Here is a 14,587-nt window from a genome sequence, read left to right as displayed (position 1 = left end):
CTCGTCGACGTGCTTTACGCACCTTTAAACGCCATCCTACAGTGGCGAATTGTATTAATTATAAACGATTACGTGCTCAGTGTCGTCGTATTATTAAAGAAAGCAAGAAAGCCAGCTGGGCTGCTTTCACAAGCACCTTCAACAGTTTTACTCCTTCTTCTGTTGTCTGGGGTAGCCTGCGCCGGCTATCTGGCACTAAGGTCCACTCCCCAGTTTCTGGCTTGAAGATCGCGAATGAAGTCCTTGTGGCCCCTGAGGCTGTCTCCAATGCCTTCGGCCGCTTTTTCGCAGAGGTTTCGAGCTCCGCTCATTACCACCCTGCCTTCCTCCCCCGCAAACAGGCAGAGGAGGCTAGGCCACCTGACTTCCGCTCCTCGAATTGTGAAAGTTATAATGCCCCATTCACCATGCGGGAACTCGAAGCCGCACTTGGCCGATCACGGTCCTCCGCTCCAGGGCCTGATTCTATTCATATTCAGATGCTGAAGAACCTTTCTCCTGCGGGTAAAGGTTTTCTTCTTCGTACATACAATCGCATCTGGATTGAGGGACATGTTCCCGCATGCTGGCGCGAGTCTATTGTTGTCCCGATTCCTAAGCCGGGGAAGGACAAGCACTTGCCTTCCAGTTATCGACCTATCTCGCTTACCAGCTGTGTCTGTAAAGTGATGGAGCGAATGGTTAACTCTCGATTGGTTTGGCTGCTCGAGTCTCGACGCCTACTTACCAATGTACAATGTGGATTTCGTAGGCGCCGCTCTGCTGTTAACCATCTGGTTACATTGTCGACCTTCATTATGAATAACTTCTTGCGGAAGTGCCCGACCGCGGCTGTGTTCTTTGATTTGGAGAAGGCTTACGACACCTGTTGGAGGGCGGGCATTCTCCGCACCATGCATACATGGGGCCTTCGCGGTCACCTCCCTCTTTTTATTCGTTCCTTTTTAATGGATCGACAGTTCAGGGTACGTGTGGGTTCTGTCCTGTCCGACACCTTTCGCCAGGAGAATGGGGTGCCACAGGGCTCAGTTTTGAGCGTCGCTGTCTTCACCATCGCGGTCAATCCAATAATGGATTGCCTCCCAGCTGATGTATCAGGCTCTCTTTTTGTGGACGATTTTACCATCTATTGCAGCGCGCAGTGTACACGTGTCCTGGAGCGCTGTCTTCAGCGTTCTCTTGACCGTCTTTACTCCTGGAGTGTCGCCAATGGCTTCCGTTTTTCTGCCGAGAAGACGGTCTGTATTAACTTCTGGCGCTACAAAGAGTTTCTCCCACCGTCCTTACGACTCGGTCCCGTTGCTCTCCCAATCGTGGAGACAACCAAATTTTTAGGCCTTACATTTGACAGGAAACTTAGCTGGTCTCCACATGTGTCATATTTGGCCGCCCGTTGTACCCGTTCTTTAAATGTCCTCCGTGTTCTCAGTGGTATGTCGTGGGGAGCGGATCGAACCGACCTACTTCGTCTATATCGGTCGATCGTCCGCTCCAAGCTGGATTATGGGAGCTTCGTATACTCCTCTGCACGGCCATCCATCTTACGCCGCCTCAACTCCATACAACATCGGGGTTTACGACTTGCGATCGGAGCATTTTATACCAGTCCCGTAGAGAGTCTTCATGCTGACGCTAGCGAATTGCCACTCACCTACCGGCGGGATATACTGCTTTGTCAGTATGCCTGTCGGCTACTGTCAATGCCCGACCATCCGTCTTATCTTTCCTTTTTTGACGACTCTCTTGACCGTCAATACGGGTTGTATGTCTCTGCCCTGCTACCCCCTGGCGTTCGCTTCCGTCGCCTCCTTCAACACCTTAATTTTTCACTTCCTGCAACCTTTCGAGTGGGCGAGAGCCGCACGCCACCTTGGCTCCAGGCTCAGGTCCGCGTTCACCTTGACCTCAGCTCGCTCCCAAAAGAGGTCACCCCCGGTTCGGTCTACCACTCCCGTTTTTTGGAACTTCGTTCGAAGTTCATCAACATGACTTTCATTTATACAGATGGCTCTAAGACCAATGACGGGGTCGAGTGTTCCTTTATTGTCGGGGCACAAAGTTTCAAATACCGGCTCCATGGCCATTGTTCGGTCTTCACAGCTGAGCTCTTTGCCCTCTACCAGGCTGTTCTTTACATCTGCCGCCACCGACATTCTGCTTATGTCATCTGCTCAGATTCTCTGAGCGCCATCCAGAGCCTCAGTGATCCGTACCCGGTTCACCCTTTCGTACACCGGATCCAACGCTCTCTTCAGCAGCTGGTGGATGTCGGTTCTCCGGTTAGCTTTATGTGGGTTCCTGGCCATGTCGGTATCCCTGGGAACGAAGCTGCAGATGCCGCGGCCAAGGCTGCGGTCCTCCAGCCTCGGACAGCTTCTTGTTGTGTCCCTTCGTCCGATTTTAGCAGGGTCATTTGTCTGCGCATCTTATCGCTGTGGCATGCCGATTGGGCTGCACTTACCGACAACAAGCTTCGGGCCTTAAAACCTCTTCCCGTGGCTTGGACGTCCTTGTCACGCCCTTCTCGGCAGGAGGAGGTCGTTTTAGCCCGGTTAAGAATTGGACACTGCCGGTTCAGCCATCGCCATCTGCTGACGGCTGCGCCGGCGCCGTTCTGCCCATGTGGGCACTTGCTGACGGTTAGACACATTTTAATGTCCTGTCCAGATCTTAACACACTGCGCCTCGATCTTAACCTGCCTAATACTTTCGATGCCATTTTAGCGGATGACCCACGAGCAGCTGCTTGTGTTCTTTGTTTTATCAATTTGACAAACCTCGCTAAGGACATTTGATGATGTTGTTTTTTAATCCTATGCCTGTCAGTCTGTCTTTTATCGTGTTTTCCCTTTTAGTTGTTGTTGTCAACTTGTGCCTCGCGGTGCATTCTTAGAGTAGTCAGGGCGCTAATGACCATTGAAGTTGTGCGCCCTAAAACCACAAAAAAAAAAAAAAAAAAAAAAAAAAAAAAAAAAAAAAAAAAAAAAAACAATGTGATAATTTTGCAACATGAAGTCACCCGAGCAATTAATTCTACTCATAATTGGAAAGCCCCTGGAAAAGATAAAATAGCAAATTTCTGGCTAAAGAAGTTCACCTCAACACATTCACATCTAACTAAATTATTTAACATACCTAAAAACAAAGATGATGTGACTTACCAAATGAAAGTGCTGGCAGGTCGACAGACACACATACGAACACAAACATACACGTTTGTGTTCGCATGTGTGTCTGTCGAGCTGCCAGCACTTTCATTTGCTAAGTCACATCATCTTTGTTTTTAGGTATATTTTTCCCTCGTGGAATGTTTCCTTCTATTATAACTAAATTATTTAACAGTTACATTGCAGACCCATACACATTCCCTGATACACTTACACATGGAATAACTTACCTGAAACCTAAAGATCAAGCAGACACAGCAAACCCAGCTAAATATCTCCCCATAACATGCCTACCAACAATCTACAAAATATTAACTTCAGTCATTACACAGAAATTAATGACACATACAACACAGAACAAAATTATAAATGAAGAACAAAAAGGCTGTTGCAAAGGAGCACGAGGATGTAAAGAGCAACTGATAATAGATACAGAAGTGACATATCAAGCTAAAACTAAACAAAGGTCGCTACACTACGCATACATTGATTACCGAAAAGCTTTTGATAGTGTACCCCACTCATGGTTACTACAAATATTGGAAATATACAAAGTAGATCCTAAATTGATACAGTTCCTAAACATAGTAATGAAAAATTGGAAAACCACACTTAATATACAAACAAATGCAGATAATATCGCATCACAGCCAATACAGATTAAGTGTGGAATATACCAAGGAGACTCATTAAGTCCTTTCTGGTTCTGCCTTGCTCCGAAACCACTATCCAACATGCTAAATAATACAAATTATGGATACAATATTACCGGAACATACCCACACAAAATCACACATTTGCTATACATGGATGATCTAAAACTACTGGCAGCAACAAATCAACAACTCAACCAATTACTAAAGATAACAGAAGTATTCAACAATGACATAAATATGGCTTTTGGAACAGACAAATGTAAGAAAAATAGCATAGTCAAGGGGAAACACACTAAACATGAAGATTACATATTGGATAACCACAGTGACGTCCGCCGCTCGTGGTCTCGCGGTAGCGTTCTCGCTTCCCGAGCACGGGGTCCCGGGTTCGATTTTCGGTGGGGTCAGGGATTTTCACCTGCCTCGAGATGACTGGGTGTTTGTGTTGTCCTCATCATTTTCATCATCATCCAGGAAAGTGGCGAAATTGGACTGAGCAAAGGTTGGGAAATTGTACGGGCGCTGATAACCACGCAGTTGAGCGCCCCACAAACCAAACATCATCACACAACCACAGTGACTCCATAGAAGCGATGGAAAAAACAGATGCCTATAAATATCTAGGATACAGACAAAAAATAGGAATAGATAATACAAATATTAAACAAGAACTAAAAGAAAAATATAGAAAAAGACTGACAAAAATACTGAAAACAGAATTGACAGCAAGAAACAAGACAAAAGCTATAAATACTTATGCTATACCAATATTGACCTACTCATTTGGAGTAGTGAAATGGAGTAACACAGACCTAGAAGCACTCAATACACTTACACGTTCACAATGCCACAAATATAGAATACATCACATACATTCAGCAACAGAAAGATTCACATTAAGCAGAAAAGAAGGTGGAAGGGGATTTATAGATATAAAAAACCTACATTATGGACAGGTAGACAATTTAAGAAAATTCTTTCTAGAACGAGCAGAAACTAGCAAAATACACAAAGCAATCACTCATATAAATACATCAGCTACACCATTGCAATTTCATAACCACTTCTACAATCCTTTAGATCACATAACATCAACAGATATGAAGAAAGTAAATTGGAATAAGAAAACACTACATGGCAAGCACCCGTATCATCTAACACAGCCACACATCGATCGAAACGCATCCGACACGTGGCTAAGAAAAGACAATATACAGTGAGATGGAAGGATTCGTGATTGCAATACAGGATCAAACAATAAACACCAGATATTACAGCAAGCGTATTATTAAAGATCCCAATACCACAGCAGATAAATGCAGACTTTGCAAACAACAAATAGAAACAGTAGATCACATCGCAAGCGGATGTACAATACTGGCAAATACAGAATACCCCAGAAGACATGACAATGTAGCAAAAATAATACATCAACAGCTTGCCTTACAACATAAACTAATAAAACAACACGTTCCCACATACAAGTATGCACCACAAAATGTACTGGAGAATGATGAATACAAATTATACTGGAACAGAACCATTATAACAGATAAAAGAACACCACATAACAAACCTGACATCATACTCACCAATAAAAAGAAGAAATTGACACAACTAATCGAAATATCCATACCAAATACAACAAATATACAGAAGAAAACAGGAGAAAAGATTGAATAATACATCCAACTGGCTGAGGAAGTCAAGGACATGTGGCATCAGGATAAAGTTGACATTGTACCAATTATACTGTCAACTACAGGAGTCATACCACACAATATCCACCAGTACATCAATGCAATACAGCTACATCCAAACATATATATACAACTACAGAAATCTGTAATTATTGATACATGTTCAATTACCCGAAAGTTCCTAAATGCAATGTAACATATACCGTACAGTTAAAAGGAAGTCACGCTTGATCAAGGTCCGCGTCACTTTCCAATTTTAACCAGACCTAAGGTCTGAGAAAGGAAAGAAGATAATAATAATAATAATAATAATAATAATAATAATAATAATAATAATACAGAAACTGAATTTACACATTTTGAAACATACTTTCTTTACTTTTCCACACAGGTTCCTTTGACATTGAGGCATTTGTCGTACCTCGGCACTGATCATCTGTGCCCTCTCCGTACCGCCCGGTCATTCGACCGTATCTGGTCGCAGTGGCGCCCTCGGGTCTCCACGGTGTGCCGGCGAAGTGCTCTTTCGATTTTGGAAATGGGAAACAATCTGACAGTGTCGGATCCGGAAGGTAGGATGCTCGAGGTTGTTCCGCCGGAATTGCTCGAGCGGCGAGGCTCGTGTCTGCCGGACGGTATGCGGATGTGCACTGTCGTGCGACGGAATAATTTCCCGCGAGAGCTGGCCTCTTCGGCAGTTCCGGATAGCCTGGCGACAGTGTTCTAGAGTAGCACGGCGTGCGTCACTGCTTTTTGTCGTGAAACAGAATGCAAAACTGACAAGTATGACTGCTTTTTTGACAGTTGCTTCATTTGGGGTGGGGTATAAGAGACCCGTGTTTCATCTCCTGTAACGATCTAGTCGGCAAACATTTCACCGCCGCTTTCGTAACGCTCCGAGAATGCTAACACGGCACACATTCTCGCAGGTTTCTGGCTGTATGTGAGCACGTGTGGGCCTCTGCTCGAACGGGGTTTGCGGTACCTCGAGTGCCGAGTCACAATTTGGTGCGCAATTGAATGACGACCTCCCTGACACCGGTTACGCAGGTCGCTAACCGATATTCGTCTGTCCTCTCGAACGGTGCTATCCGCCTTGCGTTTTGGCCTATCTTTGGTGACCGAAGTTTGCCCCGACCTATCTGGCTCGTGAACGTATGTTCTCCCATTCTTAAATGTTATGTCCACTTTCAGACACTGTTTGCATTCCTTACACTTCACCGTAAATGGCAATGAGTCTTCGGAAAAATTCACCGGGTCTAACATTATCCACCTGCAGAAAACAAATAACTCCTCGGCAACTCGCACACGGTGGTATTCGTAGCGCCACAGTTCGGGACGCAGCTGTCTCTGACGTACCATGTGACGAGGTCCGACTTACGACTCTTGCGGCAACTGCCTGCGTCACACGGCACCAGAAGCCGACGGGCGGCTGCCACGAGATGGGCAGACGGACTGTGTGTGTGCAAATATTCTTTGCTTTCTGGATGGTCCTTGTAGTTTAACTTAATGTGGTACACTTAATACGACTAGACTTTATGAAAGGCTACTGTATTACGCTGACAATTGTAATCATAAAATAACTTTGAGCAATATATATTTAATGATTAATACTATGTCTTCGCTTATGTTGTGTCTGTATGTTGCATTACACTGTCGTTCAGACACGCACGCGTGACTGAAGGGCTGTGTAATGTAATGTAGACAATGTGACATACGGAGGTCTGGCTAAGTCCAGGAGGGATGCATGGATAGCCAGAATGGTCGAGGTGACCACTTCAATAAGCAGGAACTTCTGCTTCGACTCGTTGTTTGGCGCAGATTCCGTGTGTCCGGTGCCGATTCCGTGTGTCACTAGCAAAATATGCAGCTGAGAGCCGTGTCTGCGATTTGCAACCTGTTCTGTAATTACATTTTATAAATTGTGGAAATATCATGTAACAGCTTAAGCTGCTGTTAAATTTATTCTTTATTGTCCCAGCAATTTTGGGCAAAGTCTATTATCGAGCACAGATTTTTGTTAACTGCAAGACTTGCATACGTACAAACATACATACATTACATTACTGTACATAAAAAACCCAGCCCGAAGTATAAAAATTAAAAATACTTTTTATTCACACAAAAGGAATCACATGACGATACATTAAATACAGATGCCACATTTTTGACGTGTTTTCGTTATGTGTATATGTATGTAACTGTTTCTGTAAACAGAAATCTGTGCAGCATAATGGTGTTAGACCAGAGACAGTCATACAATAATCAATAAATTCAACAGCACTTAAGATGTTACATGCTCTAATTTCTACAATTTGTCAACTGCGGCCCGCATCTCGTGGTCGTGCGGTAGCGTTCTCGCTTCCCACGCCTGGGTTCCCAGGTTCGATTCCCGGCGGGGTCAGGGATTTTCTCTGCCTCGTGATGGCTGGGTGTTGTGTACTGTCCTTAGGTTAGTTAGGTTTAAGTCGTTCTAAGTTCTAGGGGACTTATGACCACAGCAGTTGAGTCCCATAGTGCTCAGACCCATTTGAACCATTTTTTTGTCAACTGCGGAACACGATCGACAAAAGATATTTCGTTACTGTTTCTGGTTTGTTTATAATTAGGCAATTTTTTATAAACATTTGCTAAACTGGATTGTAACACTGGTAATGTGTGTCAAACATTCTAACAACACAGTGGAAAAATAGTTAAAACGAAACAGTGCGCACACACAGAATATCGAATACGTTGACCGAAGAAAGCAAATTGCGGCTTGGAGGAGGAGTTGTGCGACGTGAACAAGAGTTGGTGGTCACGTTTCTACATGTGAAAGATAACGTCAGTCTCGTAAGAGTGGCGCTAGTGATGCCGCTACGAGGGTGCAAATCGTGTACGCTTCGAATACGTGTCGTCGTAAGCGTCACTTACCTCCGATATCGCACGTGGCGACCCGACATTAGTCGTGAATGGCTCTGAGGCGACAAAGGTACCGTTATCCACACCTCACTCGGTTTGAACGAGGTCTCGTAATAGGGCTACGGGAAGCTGGACGTTACCGCTGCAGTATTACAGAAATACTCGGGAGGAATCCGTACACGATTGCCGGCAGTGGCTATCACAACAGTGTACGGTCTCGAGGAGACCCGGCTCCGGATGGCCGCGTGGCGCTACCGGGAGGGGAGACCGTTGCGTTCGGTGATCTGAATGGCAGCTGACACCGCAGTGACACAGTGAACTGCTACAGATCAGTTACTTTGAGGACAGATCTGAGCCAGAAACCCTGTAGCGTGTATTTCACTGATCACCAACTACCACCACTTGTGAGTCGAGTGGTGTCGAGCGAGACCTCGCCGGAAGGCAGGGTAGAGGTCTGTCGTATTTTCTAATGAGAGCTGGTTCTGCCTCGGTGCCAGTGACGGCCGTGTGTCGATTAGGATGAGGCCGGTCGAGGACCCTTAGCCGACACGTCTGCGTGCCGGACACACTGAATCGACACTGGGAATTACAGTCTGAAATGCGATTCTGTGTGACGGCAGGAGCACCCGCTCGGTTACCGTATTTTCTCAAATGTAAGCCGCACTCGAATATAAGCTGCATCTGAAAAAGAGACTCGAAATCAAGGGAAAAAAAATTATCCGATTCTAAGCCGCTCCTGAAATTTGAGACTCGGAATTCAAGGGGGGAGAGAAGTTTTAGACCGCCCCTCCAAATAGAAACAAAGTTGGTCCTTTTTAATATGAGACACAATTTAGGTCGAATGAATGACGATACAGCTACAGTAGTTTGGTTCGAGACGTAAGCTTAGCAGTTAAGTTTTACCAGGTAGCCATTGATATACGTCAGGTGCTCCGTCTGTATTTACACAGGTACCCTTCCTTTTTCACGTGCTTCGCCTGGTTTGAATAGATTGCTATATTTTGCTTTGACCTGATAAGTGCCGTTCCCTTTGTTATATGCGTTTGCGTCACTCTAAGCTGAAAATGCATTACTGTACTGTGTCGTGCACTGTTTGTCGCATTCTGATAGTGCGTGTTTACGGCCTGTCGCCACTCGCGGCACGGCTTGCTTTTGTGCGCGCTACCAGAGCTTACAATAAAAAAAAGAGAGGAATTGTCTCATTAGCGAAACAATGGCAAGAGACTGCTATTTGCTGTTACTTACACTGCTGCATTCTTTGATAATGATCAATAAGAACCAAATAATAGACGGCGTATGATAGAATTTGTTCCAAACGAGAGTTTAGCAAAAATTTTTCTCCGTTTGAAAATCTTTGCAGACGCCTCTTTAGTACATTACATTCTGCACAGATGTTAGTCATCTTAGATTCGTGCTTCATGTATGACTGTATCGCTATTCAGCATAAGAGTAAAACGAATATAAACATGATATTATATGTATATTCTTCCACGTTTGCTGTTGTCTCACTCTAGTTTCGTAGTTTATTAGGCAGACAGGATTTAAATGACATAGCAGCAAACACGAAAGAATACATGGCATAATGTTTACATTCTTCTACCTTTTCTTTTAATTTGTTTATTGACGCATAGGTTTTGCCGCCAGTATTTATCTTTGTGCCTGCAAAGCATGCCTGTGTAGCGCTACAATTTTAGATGGCAGAAGTTAGTTGCGGCGGCACCTACCAACATTTTTCAGAACTTCCGCATACTTTGCACTCGATTCTAAGCCACACGCGTTTTTTTGGATTACAAAAACCGGAAAAAAAGTGCGGCTTAGATTTGAGTAAATACGGTATTCCACGCACCCTGACTGCAAATCCGTACGCCAGTCTCTCGATTCGACCCATGGTGCTGCCATTCGTGAACGGCATTCTGGGGAGCGTTTCCCGACGGCATAACACTTGCTCGCATACTACTGTCGTAACACTACACACTCCACTGCGTGTCGAACGTCGCCTCGGCCTTCTCGATCGCGAGATGTGTGTGTAACCGAACACGTACGGGGCACCATCGGACGATAACTCCGGTGTCGTCCACAGACGGCATTAACCGACCCTGTATCGACTGACCGAGTGCGACGGGCACGGGAGTCCGTCTCACGTACTGACATCCAGAACACGTACCACACAATGTGTCCACTTTTGCTTGCTTGCATTCGACGTTCTGGTGGTTACACCAGTTATTAATGTACCTGTATTTCACATTTGCAATGGCTTATGTTCATCACTTACATATGTTACTTAGACAGTGGTATACTCTCGAAATTACGTTACTCTACATTAATTATTTATTGGTGTTCCAATTTTTTTTTGTTTTTATGTTTTTATTTATTTTTTTATTTTTTCCCCCTATTAGTGTACAAGACGAGCTGTAGAAATAGTTTTCCAAACTAATGACTCCGATTTGCTTTGGCGGTGGACAGGTGAGCTGGGCCTGCAGCGGATGCGGGACAAGTCGGACTCCGAGGGCTCGCAGCTGGTCTTCTCTCCGGACATCCGGCACGCCGTCAGCAAGACGTTGCCCTGCCGCAAGAAGTCAGAGTGAGTTTTGGAGCGGGCCACATTTGTAGCGCGAGAATGTAGTACACTTATCCGTTTAGTGCTCGCTTATCGGGTGGGCAGAAACGAGTCGATAGCGAGGTCGGAGCTGAGTGGGGGACTTGGAATTGGGCAAAATTTTCTGGATATCCTAGGATAAAGGTGCACGGTTGAGGAACTGTGGCTCTAAAACGGCACCGAAACAGGGACAGGTACGACGTGGAAGCCCGTACGTTGAAACCAATATCCCCTGGCTCCTGCCCCTTATACAATGAAGGCTGTCACTCACTAAATAACTGAAGATGATGGGTTCGACTCCACATCCTAGCGAGGCAATCGAGCTGAAAGGGCAAAGATTTGATAAAATTTCAGTTGCGATCTAAAGACCTTGCTGTCTTGCACGGACACCATTATCGACAACAATCTCATCACCATTCTCAAATATGGCTATAGTCATCAAATGTTGTCATTATCATCGTCACGAAATGTTGTCGTCGTGGTCATCACCCTCATTGAATCGTCACGTCGTCATCGTCTCCCTCATCGAGTCATCCTTATCTCGTAGTCATCCTCGTCAAGTTGACATTTGTGTTATCCTAATCATTATAATCATCATTGAGTCTTCGTCACTCGAGTCGCAGTACAATTCTTCTCCTCGCAGATTCCTGGACCCCAAGACGCGGCAGCGGTACCGTGCGTGGGCGGCGTTCCAGGTGCTGGTGCAGCCGGGTACGTACAAGGTGTCGGCTGCGCGGGCGCCGGCCCAGGCGGAGGCGGAGGAGTGGGTGACCAAGGAGCGCGGCACGACCGTGCTGTCGGCGCTGCTGCTGCGACTGCGCCCGGCCGACGATGACGCGGCGCCCGCCACGTCCGCCGAATGCCGCGGCTGAGCCGGACCGTTCTCCGCTCCGCTCCGCTGGTTTAAGCTTTCTCGTTTCTCTCTTACCGCACCAGTATTTGCAGACGCCGCCCCTCCCGACAGGGCACGCCGACCGTGCCGTCGCGCGAGGTTAGACGTGTGGCGCGGTCGGCGTTTAGCTTCCGGCCTAACTGCAGTTGCCGCGCTCGCCTGTACGAGCACGCCGAGCGCTCCGTCTGGAGGTGTATCTGGTGACTGGGAAGACCGGACTGCTGAAATACGTACCCCTATGCCTGGATACGGACTTGAAATAATGAAGAGTGAGGTATGACGATGACGATCCACCCCCGCCCGATTCATTCCCACTGAACTGTGCACGTGGAAATGTTTCCTCGTCATTCGATATACGTCCATAAGGGTCTCTTATAATTTTGTTTTCGTGTGCCTCTTTACAGATTTACGATAAGAGACATTATTTAAAACATAACACAGTTTACTGAAATGCAGACTTTCACGGCCGGAAATATCGTGTCCATTATAATTACCCGGGCTGTTAAGCTGTGGTCGGGTGACGAATTCTGTGTCAGTTCCCAATGTTTCGTCTCCGACTGCGGGAGACACCTTCGAGGGGGTTCGTAGCTCGCTACTGACTGAGCCGGTGGGTGTGTCAGACCTTTCGTCGAGCTACGGACTCCCTCGAAGACGTCTCCCGCAGTCGGAGACGAAACGTTGGGAATTGACACAGAATTCGTCAACCAACCACGGCATAACAGCCCGGATAATTACAATGGGCATGATAACACAGTTAATGAACAGCTAGCAGGCTTGAGGGGTGTATATGAATGGGAAGACTGACTACACTTTTCTAAAAGGTGAGAAATGTATGACTTAGTGTGTTAAAACACAAGTGGAAGATATATGCCCTCTATGAGTTTAGAGAGAGATATAATCACACCAGCCTAAAGAAAAAAAAGGTGCGCATGAGTGTGGCCTGCAGCCGCCCCCCCCCCTCCCCTTACACACACACACACACACACACACACACACACACACACACACACACACACACACACACACACTTATATATATGTACACACTTTAAATTTTTACACGTAATGCAATAAGACACACAGAGAGAGAGAGAGAGAGAGAGAGAGAGAGAGAGAGAGAGAGAGAGAGAGAGAGAGAATGCATAGCAATATCTGCCTGAAGGACTTGTTAAATTACATTTTACTTTGTCACCCAGAAGTTCTCATTAAAAACAAAGAATCTTGTATAAGAGATGACGGTAATTAGCCAGTTTGAGGTGTCCCTAATGTATTGGAAGACAGGGTGTATTATTCAGTAGTTGACAGTATTACGAAACGGACAGATTGCTAAATCAAATAGATTCTCATTTTGATGCATTCATTCATTACGTAGACACGTGTAATTGTGTTCTCCCGAGAGCTGAGACTAGTCTCTCAGTAACAGGCAACCGCTTTCAGTTCCTACACTTAATACTCATGTAAAATTATAGACGGCATTTTGTAACCGGAGCAAAGCGGCGATCGGTGTAAGGGTCTAAAACTCGAGTAGAGAGAATCTCGATCACGTTTTCAGATTTTTATTCGCCAGCAACTAGTTTCGGCCATTTCCTCGGACCGCCTCCGGGCTTTTCTCTGCCGTAACGGGTGCCGGTGGCGGCAGACGGAGAGAGATCCGTAAAAGTGAGGATCTCGCTGTAGTCAGGCCGGTCAGAAAAATTAGGCACCGGACGTCGATAAGTAGTCATTCGTAGAGGGCAACTCGCTGCCGAGGCACGGGTGCCGACGACTAAAGTTCCGGCCGCAAGCCTACGGTGTGTGCCCCGCCTGTTCTCCCGCACTGTTCTACGATTCTGTTCCGTCCGAAATATTCTGTTAAAATGAAGGGATTTTAATACGCGAACCATTTTGTACCATACAATTATCGTATTTCACTTTAAATTCGAGTAACACGTGCCCGCCGACAGAAATTACGTTTGTTACGTAACGGCTCACCCTCGTACAAAGTACAGTTCCGAACTTCGAAATAGTCACTTCGCTCACACACGTACGTATTCCACTCCCTTTTCACTTTTACGTACGATCGCGAGAAGCGTACGCGTTAGGGTTCCACCCTGTAAGTGCGCTCTGGCTCGACCGACTCGCCCGTCGGCACCGACGGTCCCCGGGTGCCGGTGTCTCCCTCCCCCGCACTCACTTTTGGTGCCACGTGCACCGAAATTGGCCGCCGTACGACTGCGAAATGTAAACTGGCGAAGTGCTCCTTTTTTATTGCAATTTACCTGCCTTCGTGGCCGACGTCTCCGATGCGCAGTCGTACGGCGGTTCTCGACTCGGGGTCAGCCGGTCCGTATTTCGGTGCCGGAAAAAGTTTTCGGCAGCACTATTTTACCGGCGGAGGGAGGAGACAATGCGCAGTCGTACGGCGGTTCTCGACTCGGGGTCAGCCGGTCCGTATTTCGGTGCCGGAAAAAGTTTTCGGCAGCACTATTTTACCGGCGGAGGGAGGAGACGTGGCGGTGTGACATTCCCGATCGCCAAACTCTGCACCTGTGTTCCGGTTTCAATACCGAACCTGTGCACAGTGTCTCGAGAAGTGACGGGGATGTCGAGTTCGGTGGCCGTGTCGGTTCTGTTAGGGAGGAGCGGGAGGTGTGCTGGCAGCGGCCTGCACCCTCTCCCTCCTCTCGTCGTGCAGCA

General features: G+C 46.4%; 1 protein-coding gene across 1 annotated transcript in view; it reads left to right on the top strand.

Annotated features, from left to right (window-relative positions):
- Window positions 1-14,290, top strand: part of LOC126108819 (neuralized-like protein 4) — a 339,970-nt gene extending 325,680 nt beyond the window's left edge. The window contains exons 33-34 of the mRNA XM_049914183.1: window positions 10,888-11,005; window positions 11,664-14,290. Of these exons, the coding sequence (XP_049770140.1) occupies window positions 10,888-11,005; window positions 11,664-11,892 (347 nt within the window). The 3' untranslated portion in view covers window positions 11,893-14,290. The remainder of the gene's footprint in view (window positions 1-10,887; window positions 11,006-11,663) is intronic.
- Window positions 14,291-14,587: the final 297 nt, after the last annotated feature.

The sequence above is a fragment of the Schistocerca cancellata genome, chromosome 11 (genome assembly GCF_023864275.1).
Source record: "Schistocerca cancellata isolate TAMUIC-IGC-003103 chromosome 11, iqSchCanc2.1, whole genome shotgun sequence".
Taxonomy (NCBI): Eukaryota; Metazoa; Arthropoda; class Insecta; order Orthoptera; family Acrididae; genus Schistocerca; species Schistocerca cancellata.
The sequence above is the reverse complement of the archived record's forward strand: the minus strand, read 5'-3'. Positions and strand labels throughout refer to the sequence as shown.